Source organism: Miniopterus natalensis, chromosome 15 (genome assembly GCF_054644295.1).
Source record: "Miniopterus natalensis isolate mMinNat1 chromosome 15, mMinNat1.hap1, whole genome shotgun sequence".
Taxonomy (NCBI): domain Eukaryota; kingdom Metazoa; phylum Chordata; class Mammalia; order Chiroptera; family Miniopteridae; genus Miniopterus; species Miniopterus natalensis.
In genome coordinates this window covers 20,306,777-20,328,589 of record NC_142095.1, presented here as the reverse complement: position 1 = coordinate 20,328,589, position 21,813 = coordinate 20,306,777, and the positions used below count along the sequence as shown (strand labels likewise).

Sequence of the window (21,813 nt, the reverse complement as noted above, 5' to 3'; positions counted from 1 at the left end):
AGACAAATCATAAATGTAAAGCACAAAACTGTAAATATTGTACTATTCACAGGTACTTGCTGGAGAAGTGAAACGCTTGTATTCAAACTATCAAAATTCTGACCTTTCAAAATAGGTTTTCTAGAACAATTTTTTGAAAATCAGCATTTACTTTTAAACTGTCAATTTCAATTTTTAAAAAATCCTTACTGATAAATCTTAAAGCTGTTCCTTTCAGTCTCAATTATTTTTTACTTTCAACTACATATTTAACACAGAACTGGTTTCTAAATAAACATCTAATGAAAAACAGTTTCAATGTAAAATAAAACTAGGAAATCTAATACAGCTTGTATAGTCTTAATGTGATCAATACTCAGAATTAAATTTCTATAATGAAAAACTTTCAGTCTCTTCTTAATATTCAAAACCAGCAACTTCCCATGAGACTAGAAAGTTAGAAGAGAGGATCAAACAGATTTTAGCACTGCTCGACTTCTTCTAAAATGATGTACTCTTTTATCCTAGAAAAAGACAGAAACAGTCCTTTTTACTTCATTGAAAATGTCCTATTATCGCTATGACCTAAGAGAGTTGCGAAATACTTAAGGTACTTACTTTGGGTTTAAAAACTATAAATGAGAGAAAAGTGATCCTTTTTGGAAAGTATTCCTGAATTTTGATAACAAATGTACCAATGACTAGTTTTATTCAACAATTAAAAAAGAAATCTTGGTAAACTCAGAAGCAGAGGACTTAGAATCAGTTCCCTTTTATGCAGATTCTTAATTAATGATTTGGCAATGCTGACCCAAAGATACTTGGTGAAAAATGTATGTAATTTTAAAAAGCACTGTTTTTACTAACAAAAATACATTTGATAGAAAACATAGCTTGAGAACAGCACTGCACTTCAATCTAAAACCCTATGCTTTTAGATTAAAAATAAAAGTTTTGACAAAAAAATAAACAAAAGTTCCGTCATATTTAAAGGCCTATCTTTAACCTGTATTGAAGATACATCATTCTTTGGGAAATGAAGTAAAAAATAAAAAATATATGCAAAATTTTCCTTTCATTTTATGTTGTGCAGAGAAGAGGAAGTGAAGCTTTGCAAAGAGGAATGAAGGTGAGTAAACCAGTAATGACATAATAGTATTTTCTTTTCTACATATTTAGCTTAACCCTGCCCTCTTCTTAGGAATTAAATTCAGTTGTCATATAAAGAAGGGTAACTACTGGAAATTACCTCAGCTGTCAACAGGGTAAAATCTTACTTAGGTTAAAGCCCAGAAAAGTGGTTACAAACTCAAATATCTTCAAAGGTCAGGTAGGATGAGAAAAATTACGAAGGAACTGAAATTTAGAAAATAGAATGGAATTTACCATGAAGTAGTATATAACCTGCCTCAGTGCATTTAAGTTCAATTAAAACAACAACATTTAGCCAATCAAAATAGGCCTAAAGGCCAGACAGCTGTAGGCTACCAATTTCTGATTTCTAGCCCAGAGGAGCATGTACCTCCAGAAGGTTCAAAAGGAAGATTTTGTCTAATACCAAGTGAAAGCTCAAGTTTAAAGACCATTTTCTGTTTTGCAAACAAATCGTTTAAGTACTACCTATTTAACCTTCAGAACTTTGGGAAAGGAAAGCTGTGATACAACACCAGTTCTTTCCTTTAAAGTGTACTATGTAGAATGAAACAACAAAAGAACAAATGTCAACTTTAAATGAATATTTACTCCCTGTTGAGAAGATGGTAAGAAGTTAATCCTGCTATGACTCTACTCTTTTGCATTATAGGAAGTCCTCAGTATATCCTTCAAAAAAGGCTTTGTCCATTCATAGATGGGAAAAAAACTATTCTCTTTCCCCCATTTTAGAACACAAAGCAATGATTAAAAACTTCCCTTTGAATGTAAAATGATGCAGTCATTTTGGGAAAATTCTGGAAGTTCCTTGAAAGGTTAAACATATTACCATTTGACTCAGCAATTCCAATCCTAGGTATATACCCAAGAGAAATAAAAACATATGTCTACAAAATAACTTGTACATGAATGCTCCGAGCATTACAGAGCATTACTTATTAGAGCCAAAAAGTGGAAACGATGCAAAAGCCTATCATGTGATGGATAAAATGGTATATCCATAAATAAAAAGAAATAAAGTACTGATCCATGCTGTAACACTGATGAACCTTGAAAACATTATACTAAGTGAAAGAAGCCAGCAGCAAAAAGCCAAATGTTGTATTATTCTATATACATACAAGAAATGTCTAGAATACGCAAATCCTTAATACAAGTAGGTTAGTGGTTGTCTAGGGCTAGAAGAGCTGGGGGGAAATAAAGTGACTGCTAATAGGTAGGGGGTTTATTTTTGGTGTGACTAAAATATTCTAAAATTGACTGTGGTCATGGTCTGCAAATATACTAAAGAACTGTCACTTTAAAGTAGTGAACTGTATTATGTTCAAACTGTATCTCAATAAACATGTTATAAAAAAACAACAAAAACATCCCTTTACGAAGCACCCACAATATTCCTCCCTCATTGGAGTGACCAGTTAGTTCCTTTCCACATTCACAGGCTCAGAACTAAAGAGATCTTAGAGACTTTTAGTCTTGTGTCTCCTCATTTTAGACTTGTAAAAACTGGATGGAGCCTTAACAAAATTTACATGACTTGTCCAAGGTGATAGAACCAGAATCAGAAACCAGACTTTCTTAAATTCAAATACCCACATTTCTCTTCTACTCTACCAACTCGGAATCAACTTCCATTTCTTTCTACTCTGCTCTTTTCATTGCTTCACTTTACCTCTTCTCTGCCTACATTATTCAAGTATGTCATCTGAGTGATCAATTAACTTCCTCTTCAGTCCAATACCCATGTACTCTTAAGTTTTGCTTTCTGTATTTAAACTTTTCTATTTCATCAGGCTAATACTCTCTTTCAACTATCTTTTTTCGTGAACTCTTTCAGCTATAAGCTTCTGCTAAAGGTTTGTTCCCTAAGAACAAACTACACTATATCAAGGTTTGAGCAGCATAAAATACATTGCCACGTAAAACTCACAGTGGTTTACTGATTTACAGTCAAATGCCAAGAGTTCAATTAAATGTTCTATGTAATCTCAAAATGTATATACCACAGGAAAAAAAGATGCTTTGTGGCTGACAAATGTGCTTTTTATCCTGTGTACTATTCCTTTCATACCTTGAAGTAGTCATCTTGAGTAACAACAGAGTTTCTCAGTCTGTTCTCTGGATTAAACAGACAAGATACCACCGTCTGTATGCTTCGATCCACAGATTTCTGAAACACAGACGTTTTCTGTAATCTAAAGACTATTCTTTTTATTGCTAACAAGTTTTTTTATATAAAGTTCAATGAATACACACACTTATTTCTAAAGAATTCTTACGGAATTCATAATTCTTACCACATGTCACTTAGAATGTAACTTTTCTACTGAATTCAAGACATATTTTAGAACCTTAATGATAGAGTGCTGGTTTAAAAAGCTCAATTTAGTAAAACCCTAAGATACTTGCTTAAGGCTCTTTAATTTTTCCTGTTAGGTAGGAAACAGTGAACTTCAACATTTCAAGAAAAAATATCCAGGATAAAAACCTGGCATTATACTTTGAGCTATTTTAATACTGTTTCCAAATTTCAAATCATGTATCAAATCAGGGAATTTTTTCACCCTATAGTTCAGTAGCTCTCGACCTTTTTTCCCCACTGAAAAACACTTGGACAAAGTTCACATACTACAATGAAAATTCTCACTGTTACCCATATTCTCACCCATTCAATTAAACATAAGGTAATTAAAAAGTGAGAACACCGTTATTATAGGAATCTGCTGATAAAAAATGAAACAACACTGTCTACTTCAATATTTCAATTATTACTACCATATATAATGTTATAGAAAGAATACCATAAATAATTGTATGTTGCTATTTAGCTAAATACATTTTTAAATTGGGAAAAACAAAACCAGGTAAGTATAATTCGTACTAATCTATCTTTTGCAGAATAGGAGGCTTGAGGTAACTTGCCATTTGCATTCTGCTAAATCATGTTAATACAATATTTATTGAAGTATGGTTTTTAAAAAAAGAATAAAAACAATGAAAATGGAACAGAGAAAAGAACTACTGAATCAGGAATTATATGTATACACTAAAAGTTTGGAGGTGCTGGAAATTTCATCAACTTTAACATAAACTGATAAATTATCAATTAATTACTCAAGCTCTTTCATTTATGGCTTCCATATTTAAATTTGGGTGAAGATGCTTACTTCTCAAAGGGCCATTATTAAAACTTGAAAAAATAAATATGAAAATACTAATAAACAAAATTATATGTTTGCCTTTTGTGGGCCATTTCCAGAGGATGGAGTAGCTTCATGAACCGAGCATTCACTTGTCAAAACTTCAGCTCCTGAATCAACTTCATTACAGTGGTAGTTAACAGCTGTATAAACCTACATTTAAAATGATAAAAGTGTAATTAAAGAGATGTATATTAGACACATTTCTAAACAATCTATTCTTCAAAATGGAGAGATGATATTGAAAGGTTAAATGTGGGTCGTGCTGAAGTTCAATTATATTACCCACAAACTTTATTTTAAACTGAACAGGTGAAATGCAATAAGGCAGTCTTTGTTTTGAAATGTCTTTTAAGACTCAACAAATCAGAATTAGAAGGGCTCTAAAAAAAAAGAAACTTCAAAATATAGTTAGGGGATAGGAATTTCCCAGTGCCTGAGAGTTTTAACTCATATTATATCCCTCAAATATCCAGTCCTGATGAAAGATGGAAGTCAATGAAGACTCAAGTATTTTAGAAGTAGCACTCTTTTGTTTTATTCCTTTTCTTACATAACAAGTAACAGAAAAATATTACTTTGCTTCTCTTCAACAAATGTATGCAGAGCAGCCATTGCTTAAGCACACAAAAACAAGCTGAGAAACAAAAAGCAGTTTCTCCCATGGGAGTATACATTTGAGTTGACAAGAAATTAATAAACTATAACACATAATGTAAAAGGGCAATTAAAAATGTTTCTAGGCATACATGATACGGCAAAAGGTCAAGAAATATATTAATAGTTAAGCACAAAAATACTTTAAAATAAAAAACAGGAAGCGTATTTTTGGATAATTCACCTTACCGGAGGTATAACGTAACTCCTTTGTTCCCCACTAGGCCACTGTGGTGGAATCTTAAAAAAAAAAAGAGGAAATAATTATTTAAATATTCCTACACTTTTCACAAAGCTATGAGATAGACAATGTTAAGGTATTTGTCATGCTGGCTCCTTGAACTTGTTATAATAAACTGAAATAAAGTAGTACTTTATGTTTCTAATATCTGAGTATTTTATTACTACTTTCATATATAAACCCCACCTTTTCCTCAAATTTCTGAAGTTGGCATTCAGGAAAACTCAAAGACAGTAGAGTTATTTGAATTTATTACTATAGGTATGGTAATAAATGATCATATGTATATGATCATGGATCAAAGATATAGTCATATCATATCATTTTATTTAAATCTATTCCTCTAGTACAATTTATAGAAGTCAGCCTGGGTGTTTCAGCTACTTGACAGCAAAGATGAGGAATACATGAAGGGACACCAAATCTTGTAAGACAGTACAAGAGAAAAATTCTTGCTAAGTACATTCCTATCAAAATATCATTCCCTATTTCTAATACAGAAGGTTTAATTCAAAGTGTTTTCTTAAATTTTAGGCATACTCAACTAGTTTAAATGCTAAACTATTGGGGAAATTTATATAAATAAAGGTCTCAATAACATTCCAAAGTAAATAATTTGTTCCCTCTTAAATTACCTGATAATTATACACCGGCAGCTGATATCCGGTGATGACCTGAACTGGTGAACTTGGATAAGGAGGATATGCCTAAAAATGGAGTTTCAGGAAGAATGTATTAAGGTAAATTTTTAAAAATTAGGAGGAATATTTTTCCCCAAAGAACAAAAATATGACAATGAAGAAATGTTAATTATTTTTCTATATACAATGCAGGATCCTATTTGAGGACTGGCTTCATGAAGAAAAAAAGTATTCTCTAGGAGAAAGGAATAAATAAGGGAAGTTCTGCCAGCTTATTTTATATTATTTGTATATTTATTCCCACCCAGAAAGTTCTTTCTTACACTGGTAACAAGGCTCTATTAGGATAGATTTCCATGTCAAAGTTGTATTAATACATCTATTTCTTTGTAAAAATGCTTTTAAGCAGTTTTGTAGTTCTCTGACAATCTCACAGGGTAATGTGTAGTCAATGTATAGTCTTCCTACAGACTTACAGCTCTTTTTGAATTTTACTTCCGAACTTAAGGGCAATATATAACCCAAAATTGGAAAAGAAGCAGTAAAATATACTACATCTTTCAATAAGTATTAGTGGTTAAAAACTTATAGATAGTAGCATACATGAATACACCCAGGATAGGTAATAACTCACAATAAATATAAACAAGTGGGTTTTTTCTTCTAGCCATGTTTAAAACAAGAAAAATAAGAAAAAATATACCCTACACTTCGGGTAGATGGAAAATGTAAACAAAGGAGAGATGCTGTGGCACTATTTCATTATTATTTTGGGATTTTTTCTTGCAAATAAAATGTCTTTTAAACTGAAGAAAATAAAATGAAGAAAATAAACACTATTTATGATCAATAGGAGAGAGTAAATATTACACATACCACTTCAAATATTGAAGTAACCAGGACCAAATTGTATGCCAGGACCAAAGTGTACTTGTAGTTTACAAGTACAGTTAAGTCATGAGAAACCTATCCATTCTAGAACCAGAATACATCCAGAAATCAGCAATCTGCATGGGGAGGCATCTGAAAATTATTGCAAATAAAGAATAACTAGGCAAATGGCTAACCTTAGAGAGGAATAAAATAAGCAGACACATGAGAAAAGCTGCCTTCATGTATTTTATGAGTTTTTATGTAAGGGAAAAGATATGTTCCAAGTGGCTACAGAGATCAGTTTTAAGATAAACTGATCTCTTACAAACTATATAGAAGCAGATTTCAGCTTAGAATAAGGAACACTAAAAATGACATATTTTTTAATAAAAAAAGATTTCCCATCACAGAAAGTATTCAAACAGAAACAATAATATCACTTATTATGGAAATTGTGGATATAATTCCACACAGGGTAAGAAGTGACAGTGGTTTACTTTTAAGGTACCCCATCTATAAGATCTCCAATATTAATAAATGGAAAAAAAACGAGGAATGTAGGTAATTCTTACCTGAACATATTGAGTTATAGGATTCATCATGGTTGGAGGCTGCACGTAAGCTTCAGCATTTGGATTGCTCCAGACACTCTGAAACTGCGGTGGAGGAGGAGGATTAAAAACCAAAGGACGTGGCTGCACATGATAAGCACCTTTGTAAAGAATAAAAAGAAAACAAAGCCTATTTTTAGTTCTCTGAAAAGGTACACATGTGTCAACAAGAAAAATTCCTTTCTTTTACTCACATAAATTTTGCTTCCTGATTGCAGGGCCCAGTTTCAGCTTTTTACCATGGAAATTTATCTGTGACTGAAAATAAAATAGTAACAAAAGTAGAATGAATTTCAAAGTCTTTACTTCTAAGACTTTGATAAACACCCAAACCTTCTAAAATTTCTACTATCAGAGATCAGTAATAAGAACATAATAAATCAAAATTTATCAGCACCTTACTTACCATCACTACTCTAGTCAAGTGTTGAGAGGTGTTGTGGAATCTGATCAAAACCTTTACACTGTCTCTAGTTCATGAAGCTAGATCCCCAATCAAAAATAAATAGGTTCTCACAAGTTATGTAAGATTACTCAAGTTTGAATTTCAAAAAGGAAACATATCTATCTCTATATTTTATACAAGACTGAATATATATTCAGGACTCAGACAATATTAAACATTGCATCCATTATCTAATTAAGAGATTTTTCCATAAGAAGACTACTTACTTCTACTATCTTCTGCACATCCACGTCATTATAAAATGAAACAAATCCATAGCTAGAAAGGCAGATAAAGTATAAAATCATCATAACTGTATATGTTTAAACACTTCTAGCATTCTATGAATTAACAAAAGTAATAATGATAAAGGATGAAGAATATGCTGAGATAAATATTTTTAAGATGTACATGATAGATATTCTATAAGTATTACTGCTTTTTTCCCTTACACTTAAACTAGTGTGGGAACCTTATTCAAAATTCCCACCTAAGAAACTCAATTTAATTTATTATCATCTATGGCAGGATGGTTAAAATTTAAGATACTCTGAAATATGCAAAGAAAACAATTCTTTGATAAAATTGATTAATCCATGAAGATGGGAAATATTTAAATACAAATACTAGGAAAATTATTAAATGAAAGAGCTGACAGCAAACTTTTATCCTCTATATGAAAGAAATTAACAAAGCAACAAATTTCATTTATACAAGTATAAGAACACCAGTTTTGAATTCTGCCTCTCTGATACTCTACAGACTAGTTCATATGTATTTTGTAATTCATACTCAACATGTTTTACTTACCCTTTGGACACACCAGTTCGATCCGTGATTATCTTCACTTCTTTTACTGAACCATATCTAGCAAAGAAACTTCTAATTTCGGTTTCATCCATCTATGGAGAAAATTTGACATTAAGAAAAAATATTCAGCTTCAAAAATTTCAATTATGCTATAAAAGAAGATTTGGTAATGTAGAACTATTTCCCCCAAGTATCCCCAAACTACCTATAGCTTTGTCAAAGAAACTTTTAGTCCCTCACAGGGTAAATACAAAACTAATTCCAAATCTGCATGAAGTACAAATAGCCTTATACTTGCAACAAGCACCAAAATCCCATTATTCACACAATATATTTTTAAATAAATGAAATATTAATACAATACCCTAACATCAATTCCACCAACAAAAACGGTGTTTGGCATGATTTTGCCTTCAGGTAAAACATAGCCTTGGCTGGTCGTAGATGATGAGGACTGGGTGCTCGCCTCTCTGGAGATGGTTGGCTTTGGAGTCTCAGGATTTGCAGCAGACTGTAATGTGGTTAACAGACAGACAGAAATCGTCAGTAGATATACAGGCAAAACCCATACATGATGTTTGCTCTTAATTTTTGCTTTTAAAATATAAAACATTTTCATATAAATTATTTTCATTGTAAATGAATCATCAATACAGCTTATTTCAGGCTTAGATGTAAAGTAATCAGAGCAGATCACCATGACATTTTAACAAAAGGGTATAGTACTTTATTAAACCCGGTGTTGCTCATTGCCAGCTCTTATGGCAGAATACTGATTTTATATTGAGTTTGTGAACATACTATATGAACTGGTAAAAAATAATTAGCAAATTCAGGTTTGTAAAAGATAAAAAGTTATTAAAGTCATCCTATTCTACGCCAATAAGCAAATTTTCATAATACAACTTATTAAAAAGCATGGTAAATTTTTTAAAAGGATAAAATTTAAAAAGCTGCATCAAAGAAAAAAGCATCTAAGTTTTAAACCATTTTTTGGTCTCATTTTTCTATTCACCAAAATTAACATTGTTTTTATGATGAGAATACTCATGTTAGTATGCCTACTTTACTTTGGAAACGGATCACGAAAACATTACTTGCTCACATGTAGTTCCTAATAAAAAAGGGCTTTACCACCCCTTATCCCTAATGCTAGGGTGTTCAAAACATCTTTTGAAAGAACATTTTCTTCTTGAATTATACCAAATCAGCCTTACTGATAATTCTAATTTTCACAGTGGGCTGAGAGATAAATGCCATCTTTATTTTCAGAAAAAGAGACCCACACATGAAACACACTATTTTTCTGGATTCTGGTCAGAACTCTGTCTTTAGTCTTTCCACACTAAGGTTAATGTAAATTTCTCTGAACCAGAATTTACTGGTAATGTATGCTGGAAAGGCAGTATAGCATAATGAAACAAAAACTGATTTAGTTAGGAGATGTAGGTTCATGTCCCTTACTAGGTTATAAGCCACTTATTTTGCAGCAGTTTATTTCTGGGAAAATTGCTTTGAGAATGAGGTGAGAGACCATCTGTGAATTTATTTTTAAAAGAGTATGCCAATGTTAAGTTAGTCCTGTTATCTGAATTTTCAATAGTTAAAGAAGTTTCTTTCCAGGTTTTGCTATTGATTTACTTATTTTGTAGATGTTTTATTAACTAATTTGAGATGGAACTTCAAGAAATTATTTTATGGCACATCAGCAGCAAAAGAGATAAAGCTATTACACCTGTTTATGGAGTAAAACAAGGACAAAAAACCCCACTGGTACATATTTTTACAAAGGTAAGCACAGTAATTTTTACAGAAATTAGTAGCAATGGGAAAGTAGGTAGAGTTCCTATTTTGTTGGATGCTAGAAGTTACTGATAAATTTAAGATTTTACAAAGTGTATACTAATTAGAGATGAAATAAAAATTGTCAAATCATACAATTTGAGCATTTTGGCTTTTCTGTATTCACTTGTGCTTACAATTGTTATTTTGTGTTTCTATTTGAATACTTCCTAATTCATTAACAGTGGTACAGTGACATTTCATGACAATTAGATGGGAGAGAGTAATCTATTTCTAAACTTTTTCCATTATAAAACATAAACATTGTTAATTTTTAATAGTTTTAGTTTTTTTCTAAATGGGACAATATTACACAAGCCATGTATCTTGAACTATGAAGAACTTGATTAGACTTCCCTTGCTATAGACAATTTATGAATCCCTTTCAATTAGCTCATTCAAAATTTAAAACACAAGTAATACAGTGGTTCTGAAATTCCTGTAAACTTTCTTTTCTCCTCAATTTCCCCTTCATTTGTGGATGAACTTTGGATACCTTTTAATTTAATAACTATTTACAGTATTATCTGTCTGTGAATCCTACAAGATGTTTTTTAAATTTACAGGTGTAACATCAGGCCACAAAACTGTGCCAGATTATAAGGGGTTATATTAATATACTAATTCTCAGCCAGGGGAGATTTTGCAGACCAGGGTCATTTTTGGTTGTCACAACTGAGGAGTGCTCCTGGATAGAGGCCAGGGACACAATAAACATCTATAATGCAAAGGACAGCCCACCACAACAAAGAATTATCTGGCCCAAAATTTTAATAAGGTCATGGTTGAGAAACACCACCGTTAGTGTCACCAGAATTGAAGAAAAAAGTTCTAATTCTCATATTCTATTTACAAAAGTAAAATAGATACTTGAGACAACAGTGATTTTGGAAAAAGAGGAAAAAAGCCATTAGATATCACAGGAAGTTTGGCTTGGAGTTGGGTTGTACAGACTGGCTGCCTGCTTAATCAAATTATTTTACCAGGGTCATAATGCCTAAAATTAAGGCACCATCCTGTCCTAGTTCTTAGCCAGCTGGTGGCGCTCAAAGCTAACAAAGTAAGCAAAGTACTCCATTTTAACAAGACCGAACAGCAAGGATTTTAAAACTCCTACAGTGTGTATTTATAATATATAATTATAATTTATATATAGAACATCCATAACCAATAATAGAAAACCTTTAGTTACTTTTAAACTATTGCCAAAAATGCTACACAATAAAGCAAAAAGATTGGTGTTAAAGTATTAATCCTAACCATTAATAGCATACAGAAAATAAATTACATGTGAATTAAATGTAAGAATTATTATTATTATTTTAATCCTCACCCAGGATGTTTTTTCCATTGCTTTTCACAGAGAGTGGAAAAGAGGGGGAGAGACAGGCAGGCAGACAATGACGTGACACATCCATTGGCTGCCTCCCACAGAAGACCTGACTGCATGGCACAGGCACGTACGTGTTCTTGGCCAGAATCAAACCTGGGACTCTTCAGTCCAAGGGCCAATGCTCTAACCACTGAGCAAAATCGGCTAGGGTATAATTATACTTTCAAGTAGTTGGTGGGTTTTAAAATGAGTAATGCTGAGATATTAAATGGGGGTGAACTTGGAGGCTATCATATATACACAATTCTCATCATTGCTATTTACAGTATTACATTTCCCGTTATAACTGGATAACCAAATGACTATGATAACTAAAAGCTGAAAAAAACATTGCTACTAAAGCTCTTGGGATGGCAGGTCTTTGACAATATTATTTCATTCAACATGCAAGCAAACTGAGCTCTGTGTACATTGACCTCAAAGTAGTCTACAATTTGTATTCATCAGTTATATCCATATAAGCAGCTTAAAAAGAGAAAAGCAAAAACTAAGGAAATAGTAAAGGAAAATCAAAATAAAACCTTTTAAGTAAATCCAAGCCTAAACCCTTGGGGGGCGGGAATCCAAATAAACAATAAACAATCCTGGTAAAACTAAGCAAGAAAAAGGGCAAGAAAGCAAAAAGACACAATAGTTGGAAAAAGGAGCATATGACCATAGTTTATAAGAGAATGCTATTTATATCCTCTATGGGAGTAAATTTGGAAATCTTGATGAAATCTCTTTAGAGAAGTGTAAAATTTTAAAAACAATCTTAAGAAAGAACACTTGATTCCTAGGTCAATTTCACTGAGAGTTTGTTTTTTTCAAACTGTAGAGATAATTTGTGTGTGTAGGTGGGGAAAGGGAAGGCACCAAGACAGAAACAGTGGTAAGTAGAAGTGGAAAAGAAAATTCAAACTGTTTTCTTAAGAAAATTTTTCAAAGAAAAAAAAAAAAGTTTTTCTCAATTCATTTTACAAAACTAACACTATCTGAATAGCAAAACCTGATTAAGATGGTCCACTCCTGTCTCCAACAAAAATGCAAAATTCCAACTGTATAAAAAAATATACAATTAAGTACAGTTTATATTGGAAATACAAGGATGGTTCATTCTTAGGAAAGCTATTATTGTAATTCACCACTAAAAAAACATTTGGTAAAATACAGCATTCAAATTTTTTTTTTTTTAATCCTCACCCGGGGGTATTTTCTCATTGCTTTTCACAGAGAGTGGAGAAGGGGAGGGATGCATCAATCGGTTACCTCCCACACGAGCCCTGACTGGCACGGGGGATAGAGCCTGCAACCCAGGTATGTGCCCTTGGCCAGAATCGAGCCCCGGACCATTCAGTCTGAGGGCCGACGCTCTAACCACTGGCCAAACTGACTAGGGCTACAGCATTTATTTTTAAATTTAAAAGAAAAACCGCCCAGCTACATGTGGCTCGGCTGTTGAGCATAGACCTAGGATCCAGGAGATCGCAGGTAGATTCCCCGTCAGGGCACATGCGGCCTCGATCCCTAGTTCGGGGCGTGCAGGAGGCAGCCGATCAAAGACAACTCTCTCATCATTGATGTTTCAACTCTCTCTCTCCCTTCCTCTCTTTCAAATCAATAAAGATATATTAAAAAACAAAAACCCAAGTACAATAGAAATAGAAACATCTTATTTGCTATGAATCTAACTGAATTCTAAGTCATCATCAGATTTAAAGTGAAACATTAATAGTCATTTCCATTTAAATTAGGAATAAGGGCACTTCTTTATGGCCACTAAATTTTTTTCTACTATATATGACAAAGGGTTAATATTAATAAAGAGTTCTTACAAATCATTAAGAAAAAAGATAAATATGCAAGTAGAAAGGTAGCTTAAGAATTTACATTTTAAAAGCTAATAATAAATTTCAACTTAACTAATAATAAAAGAGCACATCAATATGGTGAAATATTTTCCATCTACTAGATTGGCAGCTTAAATGGAGACTAGATCTCTCTACACACCATCAGTAGGGATATATCCTGGCACATGCTTTATTAAGAGTAACTTGGATTGATGTAGAACTTAAAATTGTTATAAAATTGGCATAACACACCCTGTGATTCCACTTCTGGCAACTTATTTCAACAAATTAATAGAATAAGCATGTCAAAACATTTGCACAATACTCATTATAGTATTGCTTTAATATAGAAAAATTATTTATTACAAGGGAATTTGCTAAACCAAGTAATGGTACAATCTTATACTCTAACATATATTCAAAATTATTTTAAACTTACCTTTGGATAATGTCCACTATATTAAGTGAAAGATGGAAGTTGTAAAATAGGATTACATAGCATGGTACAAATTTTGTGAAATAAAATTTACCTATTTATATTCAATACATGCACAAAACAGTCTGGGAGGGCATACACGTCAAAATTTTAACTGGTTTTGGGATTAAGATAGAACTCTATTTTCTTATATTGATTACTTTTAACTAGTGAGTTAATGTTACATTTATAATAAGAAAAAAATCAATAAGCTATTAGCATTGTCCCCCTTTTCCTCTAAAAATGGAGCAAAGGTGACTGTAAATAATTACTTATAACAACTTAGTGATTATTAAATAATTAACATGAACTACGTGACAATTATTACAAATTGCTTATATATAATTATACATTTTTACTTCAATATTTGTACTAATAAAAATTGTATATAAATTTTCTCCCTTTACCTCTAAAAGTAGAAATAATTATTATACTACCATTAATACACATGATATATAATGCATCTGTGGTTTAATGGTTGGTCAAAAAGTGTTCACAGAGTTGTATCTTGCGGTGGTGGGGAACCAACTCCATCCACTTACTAAGTCTCACATACATGTACACCCCCAAAACACTACTGTACATACACTTGGTTTAAAGCTCCTAGTTTATCTAGAGTCGAAAACTGTTCCCCCAAGTAAAAATTTTTCAACTTCCCAAATCTGCGCTCCCTCAGAAGCAAAGACAACTCACTCCACCCTCACAAGGAAATCCTGTCGAGTTTTGTGCCTGAAACTGCTCGTGGAGGGCGCCACCCCCCCATCCCCACCCGGGAGCCCAGGGCGTGCAGGAGGAGCCACCACAAAAGCACTTCAGGCGCAGCCCCTCGCCCCGCTCACAGGCCACGCCTTCCAGGCGACTAGACGCCCGTTTGCAGCCATTCCCGCCCCCCACCGCCTCAACCCTCCCAAAGGCCAGGAAGGAGCCACTTTCTGAGCAAACTCCGGCTCTCAAAGTCAATGAGCGGCCCCTCAGAAAGCCGGCGCTAAGGAGCGTTCGGTGGCGGCCCGACGCCATCTCGCAGAGGCCCGAGGCCTCCTCTCCACAAGGTAAGCGCGGGAAGGGGGGCTGGTGGGGGAGGGGCGGAGCAGGGCGCCGGGCACCTCCTGTCCTGCGGGGCTGAGAACCCGGCCGGTTCTCCACAGCCTAGTTCGCGCCGTGGCGGGCGGTGGTGACAGCGTGAAGGCCCAAGGGCCTTGCACGCGGTCAGCCTGCGGCCACCCCCTCCCACCACACCTCGGCAGCGCGCGCTCCTCCTCGCCTGCCCGCGCCTTGTAGGCCTCGCCTGGCCTCCGAACGGCTGCCTCTCCCCCTACTCTTACGCCGCGGCCTGAGGTGCACCCCGCAGGCGCCTCAGACAAGAAGTGTGGGTGACCCCACTTCTAGTCCCCCTCGGGGCCTCACCTTCCCCCCCGCAAACTGAGTTCCTGCCACCCTGTTTTGCTTCTCAGGCCTTCTCCTCAACTCACCATGATGGCGGCAGCTAGCAGTTCCTGCTGTTCCGGCACCACTCGTGGGTGGCTCTGCTGTTAGGCCTGCTCGTGCCCACTGCCCGGCCTCGACTGGACAATGGAGAAGAGTCAGAGAAAAAAGAAAAGACAAAGGTGGCAGCGGGGCTCAGGAGGCCTGAGAGCCGCCGCGCGGGGCTGAGGGGCGCAGGCGGACTGAGGAGCGGCCAGGGGGCTCTGGGAAGCGCTCCTGTGCCTGCTGGGTACTGGGGCTCGTCAGAGCCGCCTCAGCCAATGGGTGACAGCTCCCTGCCCCCTGGGGGGGACGCTTGGGGGGATGTCGACGCCCCTGCGTGGGGGGGTGTCCAGGGGGTTCGCGGGGGGTGTGCGCGGGCCGACAATGGGCAGGCGGGGAGGCGCCGCCCTGAAACAGACGGACAGACCCACAGACATACACGTCACCCCGAAAGTGCCTTCGGAACACACTCGAATTTAGTGTGCATACTTAAATATCTGCTAAAATTAAAAAAATGTTTAATGTGTCTAGGCTCTAGTTTCAAAATGGCGTCCCGAATGCAGAGGATTTGTCCGATCACGATGATCCCTGTCGCCTTTCTGTGGGCACGTCAATCGATGATCCAAATCGATTGAAATGCCCACAGAAATAGAAAATACAAACAAACCTAAACAGAATACAGAACAAAACATCAAAAGAAAAGAAACACGGATGCCTTTCTGTTAAATCGGAGGTAGATGAGGTTGGATTGGAAGAAATGCCCCGCTAGATCAGGCCAGCTGGCCGGCCGGGACGTTCCTTCTCTAAAGAGGCATTAGGGCCGTGCCTGTGACGATCAGGAACGGCAGATGCAGGAGCGAGCAGAACAGGCAATTATCTCCCCCCCGCCCCTTGGGAAGTTTAAATTGTGAGGGAGGGTGTCTCCCCGGGCTCACAGGAGGCCGCCAGGCCCGCCCAGAGAGTTCTAGAACCTTCTCGAGGTCGGAGAAGCTGGGCTGGAGCCAGGCGAGCTGGGGGCAGTTGGTGCAACAGATCGCAACTTTGGGAACCACCCCCGATACCCTGTCCCCATAGGGGGTAACTTACTGCGACTATTACCCTCAAGCTTCACTCTTGTACAAACGAAAAGCATGAAAAAGCTCCTGCGAGATGGCCAAATGGTGGACTTCTGTAGCCTGAAAACCTGGGTGGCCACCAACACCTAGCATTCCTGGATAAAGTAACCACTGACCTTAGTTTTCCTGTGCACCTAACCCTGTAAAAAATGAAGGGAAGCCCTAAGGTGCAAGAAGTTACAATGAGAAGCGGAGCGGCGGCTGTGTGAGCCGCGCTGCCCTGTGCCCGCGCGGGGGCTGCGGGCGGGTGCCCCGCGGCGCGCCCGGACTGCGCGCCCGCAGCGCGGAACCGCGCACAGCCCGGAAAGCGGTCCCGGCAAACCAGGGCGGTCGGTCGCTGTAGCTGCGGCCGGCTGTCCTCAGTCTCTAACCAGGGGCAGGTGGGAGGGTCTGGAGTGGCCCAGGGTGGGGGCTGGCTCTGCCTGTGCTACAGAAAGCCGTGGTCCCCGAAAGGCACCGTCGTCTTTTCCGGAAGGTGGGCAGGAAAAATAATACAGCTCACCCAGTGGACCAGGAGATGAGGAAGCTTGTCCCGTTTCCGCGTGGAAAGAGTTACTCTGATGAAAGTTTGAAACCCCAGACCTGCATTTCTTAGAGCACTTACGTTTTGTTGGAATCTCAAAACCTGGAAATGGATTCCCCAACCCCCATTTCCTCCCCCAAAGGATCCCAGACAAGGTGTACCTGGCATCGCCGGCAGAAACAAACATACAACCAGCCTGGAGAGACTTTTCCGTAAGAGGCTGAAAGGGATTCTCATAAGAAAATGACCCTTTAAAGATAAGCTCACAATGAAAATTACAAAACAGTATTTACCATAAGTGAGAATGGCAGACAACAAAAAAGATTAAAATGTCAAAAGCTTAGAGAAGAAGCTTCTTTGGGGGGATGTGTGTGTGTGTGTGTGTGGTATATGTTTTTTCTCAACTTATTTGGAGTAATAACACTTTATATTTTAAGGTAGTAATTCTATTTAAAAGGACAGCCCTGGCTGGTTTGGTTCAGTGGGTAGAGCGTCAGCCTGTGGACCGAAGGGTCCCGGGTTCGATTCCCAGTCAAGGGCACTCACCTCGGTTGCAAGTTCCATCCTGGCCCCAGTGGGGGCACATGAGGGAGGCAACCAGATGTGTCTCTCTCATGCCGATGTTTCTCTCACCCCCTCCTCTCTCCCTTCCACTCTCTCTCTAAAAATACATGGAAAAAAAATACTCCCTGGGGGGACGAAAAATAAAGTCTAAAATAAGAAATATCTTTACTCTCCTCTTGGATAATTCAAAGGCCTTAGAATGTACACCCTCCCTCCCAATTTCTAAGCTATTATTATTATTCACTACTTTAGTTCTATCCTGTTTTCCTCCAATAAATTAGACATCATGGTTTTTTGTGTGTGTTTTTTTAAATTGATTTCAGAGAGGAAAGGAAATGGAGAGAGAGAGACAGAAACATCAGTGATGAGAGACAGTTATTGATTGGCTGCCTCCTGCACACCCCCGATAGGGATGGAGCCCACAGCCCGGCAGGTGCCCTGACTGGTTAATCAAACTTGGATCTCCTGGATCATGGGTCGATGCTCAACCACTGAGCAATGCCAGCTGGGCTAGACATCATGTTCTTTTAGACTCACCCACATGTATAAAAATATTTTGCTTACCATTTTTTTGCATATCTCAGATCTTCCTTCTGGATTATTTCTTTGTTCCTGAAGTAAATTCTATGGAATTTCCTTTAATGAGAGGGGTAAACTGTCAGATTTTTTTTTCACCTGAAATTCTTTTATTTTGCCCTTGTTTGTTGAAGATGATTATACTGGATATGGTATAATTCTAGATTCACAATTGTCTTTTTTTTCTCAGGATATTGAACATATTCTATTCTCTTCTGGTTTCTGTTGATACTAGAAAATCTGTCAGTCTAATTGCTGGTTATAATCTGTTTTTCTTTGGTGTTTTGAAATGTCACAGTAATATGAATGGGTGTGGAGTTTTGAAATTTTCTCCGGCTTAGGAGTTTGGGGGCTCTCGATTCGTGGATTAGCTTTCAACAATTTAAAATATTTCACCCCCTTTTTTTGGTCAAAGAGTAATTTGGTAAGGAATTTAACCTAGTTTTTCTATTTCATATTCCATAAGCAATTCTTATAATCATTTTTGTTTAAATCATGACTTTTTCAAAGGTCGGTGGTATTTTCTTTAAACTTGAGAAATCTTCACTTAATACAGAAAAAAAGAATTCTTATTTAAGATCACAATTGACTGTAACAATGTTAATGTGTTAAGATTGGTAGCATAATGTGTTAAGATTGGTAGTATAATTTATATAAATTCAAAAATATATCTCTACATTGCTTCCTTATCCATTAGAGCAGCGATTTTCTTCTTTTTTTTTTTTAAATATATCTTTATTGATTTCAGAGAGAGGAAAGGAGAGGGAGAGAGAGAGAGAGAAACATCAATGATGAGAGAGTCATTGATCAAGCCCGCAACCCGGGCATGTGCCCTGACCGGGAATCGAACCCCGATCACCTGGATCCTAGGTCAACGCTCAACCACTGGGCCACGCCCAGCCGGGCAGCAGCGATTTTCAAGATTTTCAGCCAGTGTGCTGCAAGAATTTTTAAAACATGTCAGGGACACTGACCTCTTTCCCTTAGATTGTCAAATTTAAAAAATCACAACAGCCAATACAACAATAGCTGTCTGGTGTGAATGAGTCAAAATTTACTTTGTCAGATCGACAAAAAATACATTTTTTGGCGTGCTGCAACATTTTAGTAATTAGTTCATGTGTGCCATGATAGGAAAAAAGGTTGAAAATCACTGCTTTAGAGACTGATAGGACAGGGAGAAGAAAAATGGCTATTTTTTTTTTTTTTTAATCTTTTCTGCTAGTTCTATTGTGCTCCTAAAACCTGGGACTTTGGATAAAAGGCTTACAATCAGTATAAACACTCTCAAACTTCATTTATTTTCATGATATTTGTTGTATCTGCTCTGAAATCTCTACATTACTATTTACCTAATTTTTTAAAAACTGCCTCAATATTTTCATGCTCATTAATATGAAATCACATTTATTGTGTTTGTTACATTTTTTAGCAATGCACCTTAAAATAAGTATGTAACTTAAAATTTAAAATAATATTTTGTCAGTGGATCTCTCCAGATCATATTCTCGGGGCAACAGATAGCATGCTTTTGGAGAATACTGGATTGGGAGAACTCTATCTGGTCTTTGGAAATGCAAAGTTAGGTCCAAGGCTCAAGGCGGGTGGAGTGTCAGGTTTTCTGCATAATAAACAAGAGTAATTGAAATTGAATTTGAAGGGAGGAAACCAAGCAAGGCTCAAAAAATGGAAATCTGGAAATCTGGAGAAAGAATTTTGCAAAGTAACAAGAAGTTGCAGCCTGCTTTGAAAGATGCTATGTGATTACACTGGAATCATCTGGAGGCTTTTGAAAGTTTGTATTCCCAGACAAATTAAATCAGCCGAAACCCAGATATTGGTGTGTTTTTTAAAATGTTTCTCAAGTGACTCCAATATACACCTAAACTTGAAACTCTTTACTATAGAACTTTGCTACCCTGTGTGGTCCAGAGCAGCAGTTTTGCATCACCTGGGTACTGTGGAATCTCAGGCTTAATGAATCAGACTTAATGAATCAGAATCTACATTAGACCTCCAGAAGGTTTACAAGCACATTAAAGTTCAGGAAGCACTGACATAAACAACTTGCCATAAACAACTTGAATCTTTGGATTTGAGAATGCGTGCCTTACAGAGAGAACCTGCTTTTCCAGCCTCTCTTGCAGCTAGAGCTGGGCCTATGACCTACACAACACCATTGAGATATACTTACCCATATGACTGCAGAGAATACATTCTGGAGAAGGATGGCAATAGCAGCCGCCACCATGGCATCAATTATAGTAGCCACATCTGCTGTCGGTGGTGCAAGCTGTGATGCAATTCAGTGCACAGTGGTAGCAGCTGAAGTTTCTTCACTGGACCGTATCTGCAGCATGATTCCATGTGTCATTCCTGGAAAAACAGACTCCCAGCCTGATTATTAAGTTCGTTCTGAAATTCCTTTCCTGCTTAAGTCAGCTAAAACTTAGGTGCCTGTTGCTTGCAACAAAGAATCTTGACTGAAATAGGTGATGAGTGAGGTCAACCAAAACACTTTTAAGATGAGGGTTAACAGCTAAAAGATTTATGCCACAACATCATGCCCCCTGTATTGCACAAAAGCTTTGTGGCAGTGGTGTTTTCTGAGGGATGTCAAGGAAAAGGTCTTTTCCCCTCCTCTGTAGCAACATGTTATAGACAGGACTGCATTCAGGGCAGTAAGATGATTCACAGATGAAATAATCCAGCAGGAACAGAAACTCAGAGAATGAAGTGAACTGGAAAAGCATAAATCATACTCTCAAAATTCCCAGAGAGATAGGAAGAGGCCTATGCTATTCCTACTATATGTGGGCTAGAGTTTGAGCCAATTCCGCTTAAATCTCAAGGTATGGTGCCTCAGCTTCTACTGGGCCTGTATTCACGTGGCCCAACATAGCAACACGCATCTTAATGGCACTTGTGCATACTTGCAGATTTGTCCACTGAGCAATGTTGCTTAAGCCTCCTTGTGCACCTTTAACCCTAGGACCTGCATAGTAGTTTATTCAGTCAACACTTGATCTCCTGAGCAAGTTTCCTGAATTTTGGGGTTGGTCTGAACCAAGTTCACCTAATCTTCACAATGGCTTCATAAAGCCTGCCTAAATAGATTACTGAAAAGTGATTGACTTCTTAAAAGTAGCAATAATGACAATAAGCACTGATACTGATAATGGCATTTACTATGTACCAGGTGTTAGATGGGCCAGGTACAGAAACCCAGGTATAGAAACCCAGGTAAGGAGACTCACCAGGGCAGAAAGCCCCAGATGCCTAGCAAGGGGCAAAACTGGGAAAACAAGAACCTTGTCCCCAGGATGATCTCTCCTCCCCCAGCATATCGCTGCTCATGTGATTTAGACCCCTTGAGCGTTGCTCCCTAAAGATAACATCTAGGCCTCAGTTTTATTTCATCAT

General features: G+C 37.1%; 1 protein-coding gene across 1 annotated transcript; it reads right to left on the bottom strand.

The window, feature by feature from the left end:
• Positions 1–449: 449 nt before the first annotated feature.
• DAZL (deleted in azoospermia like) lies at positions 450–20,641 on the bottom strand. Its single transcript, XM_087825110.1, has 11 exons — positions 20,585–20,641; positions 8,974–9,120; positions 8,610–8,701; positions 8,027–8,078; positions 7,549–7,612; positions 7,316–7,455; positions 5,865–5,936; positions 5,178–5,228; positions 4,371–4,484; positions 3,203–3,301; positions 450–503 (listed from the first exon to the last, which is right to left on the bottom strand). Exons 1-11 carry the CDS (start codon positions 20,639–20,641, stop codon positions 450–452), a joined length of 942 nt encoding a protein of 313 aa, XP_087681236.1.
• Positions 20,642–21,813: the final 1,172 nt, after the last annotated feature.

Bases quoted from the DNA above. Each gene is read 5' to 3' on its own strand.
- DAZL (XM_087825110.1), bottom strand. From the start codon at position 20,641: ATGGTGGCGGCTGCTATTGCCATCCTTCTCCAGAATGTATTCTCTGCA. The intron at 8,079-8,609 runs GTAAGTAAAACA...CTGCCTTTCTAG, and splicing joins CGAACTGGTGTGTCCAAAGG to CTATGGATTTGTTTCATTTT. The intron at 4,485-5,177 runs GTAAGGTGAATT...TTTTAAATGTAG, and splicing joins GGAGTTACGTTATACCTCCG to GTTTATACAGCTGTTAACTA.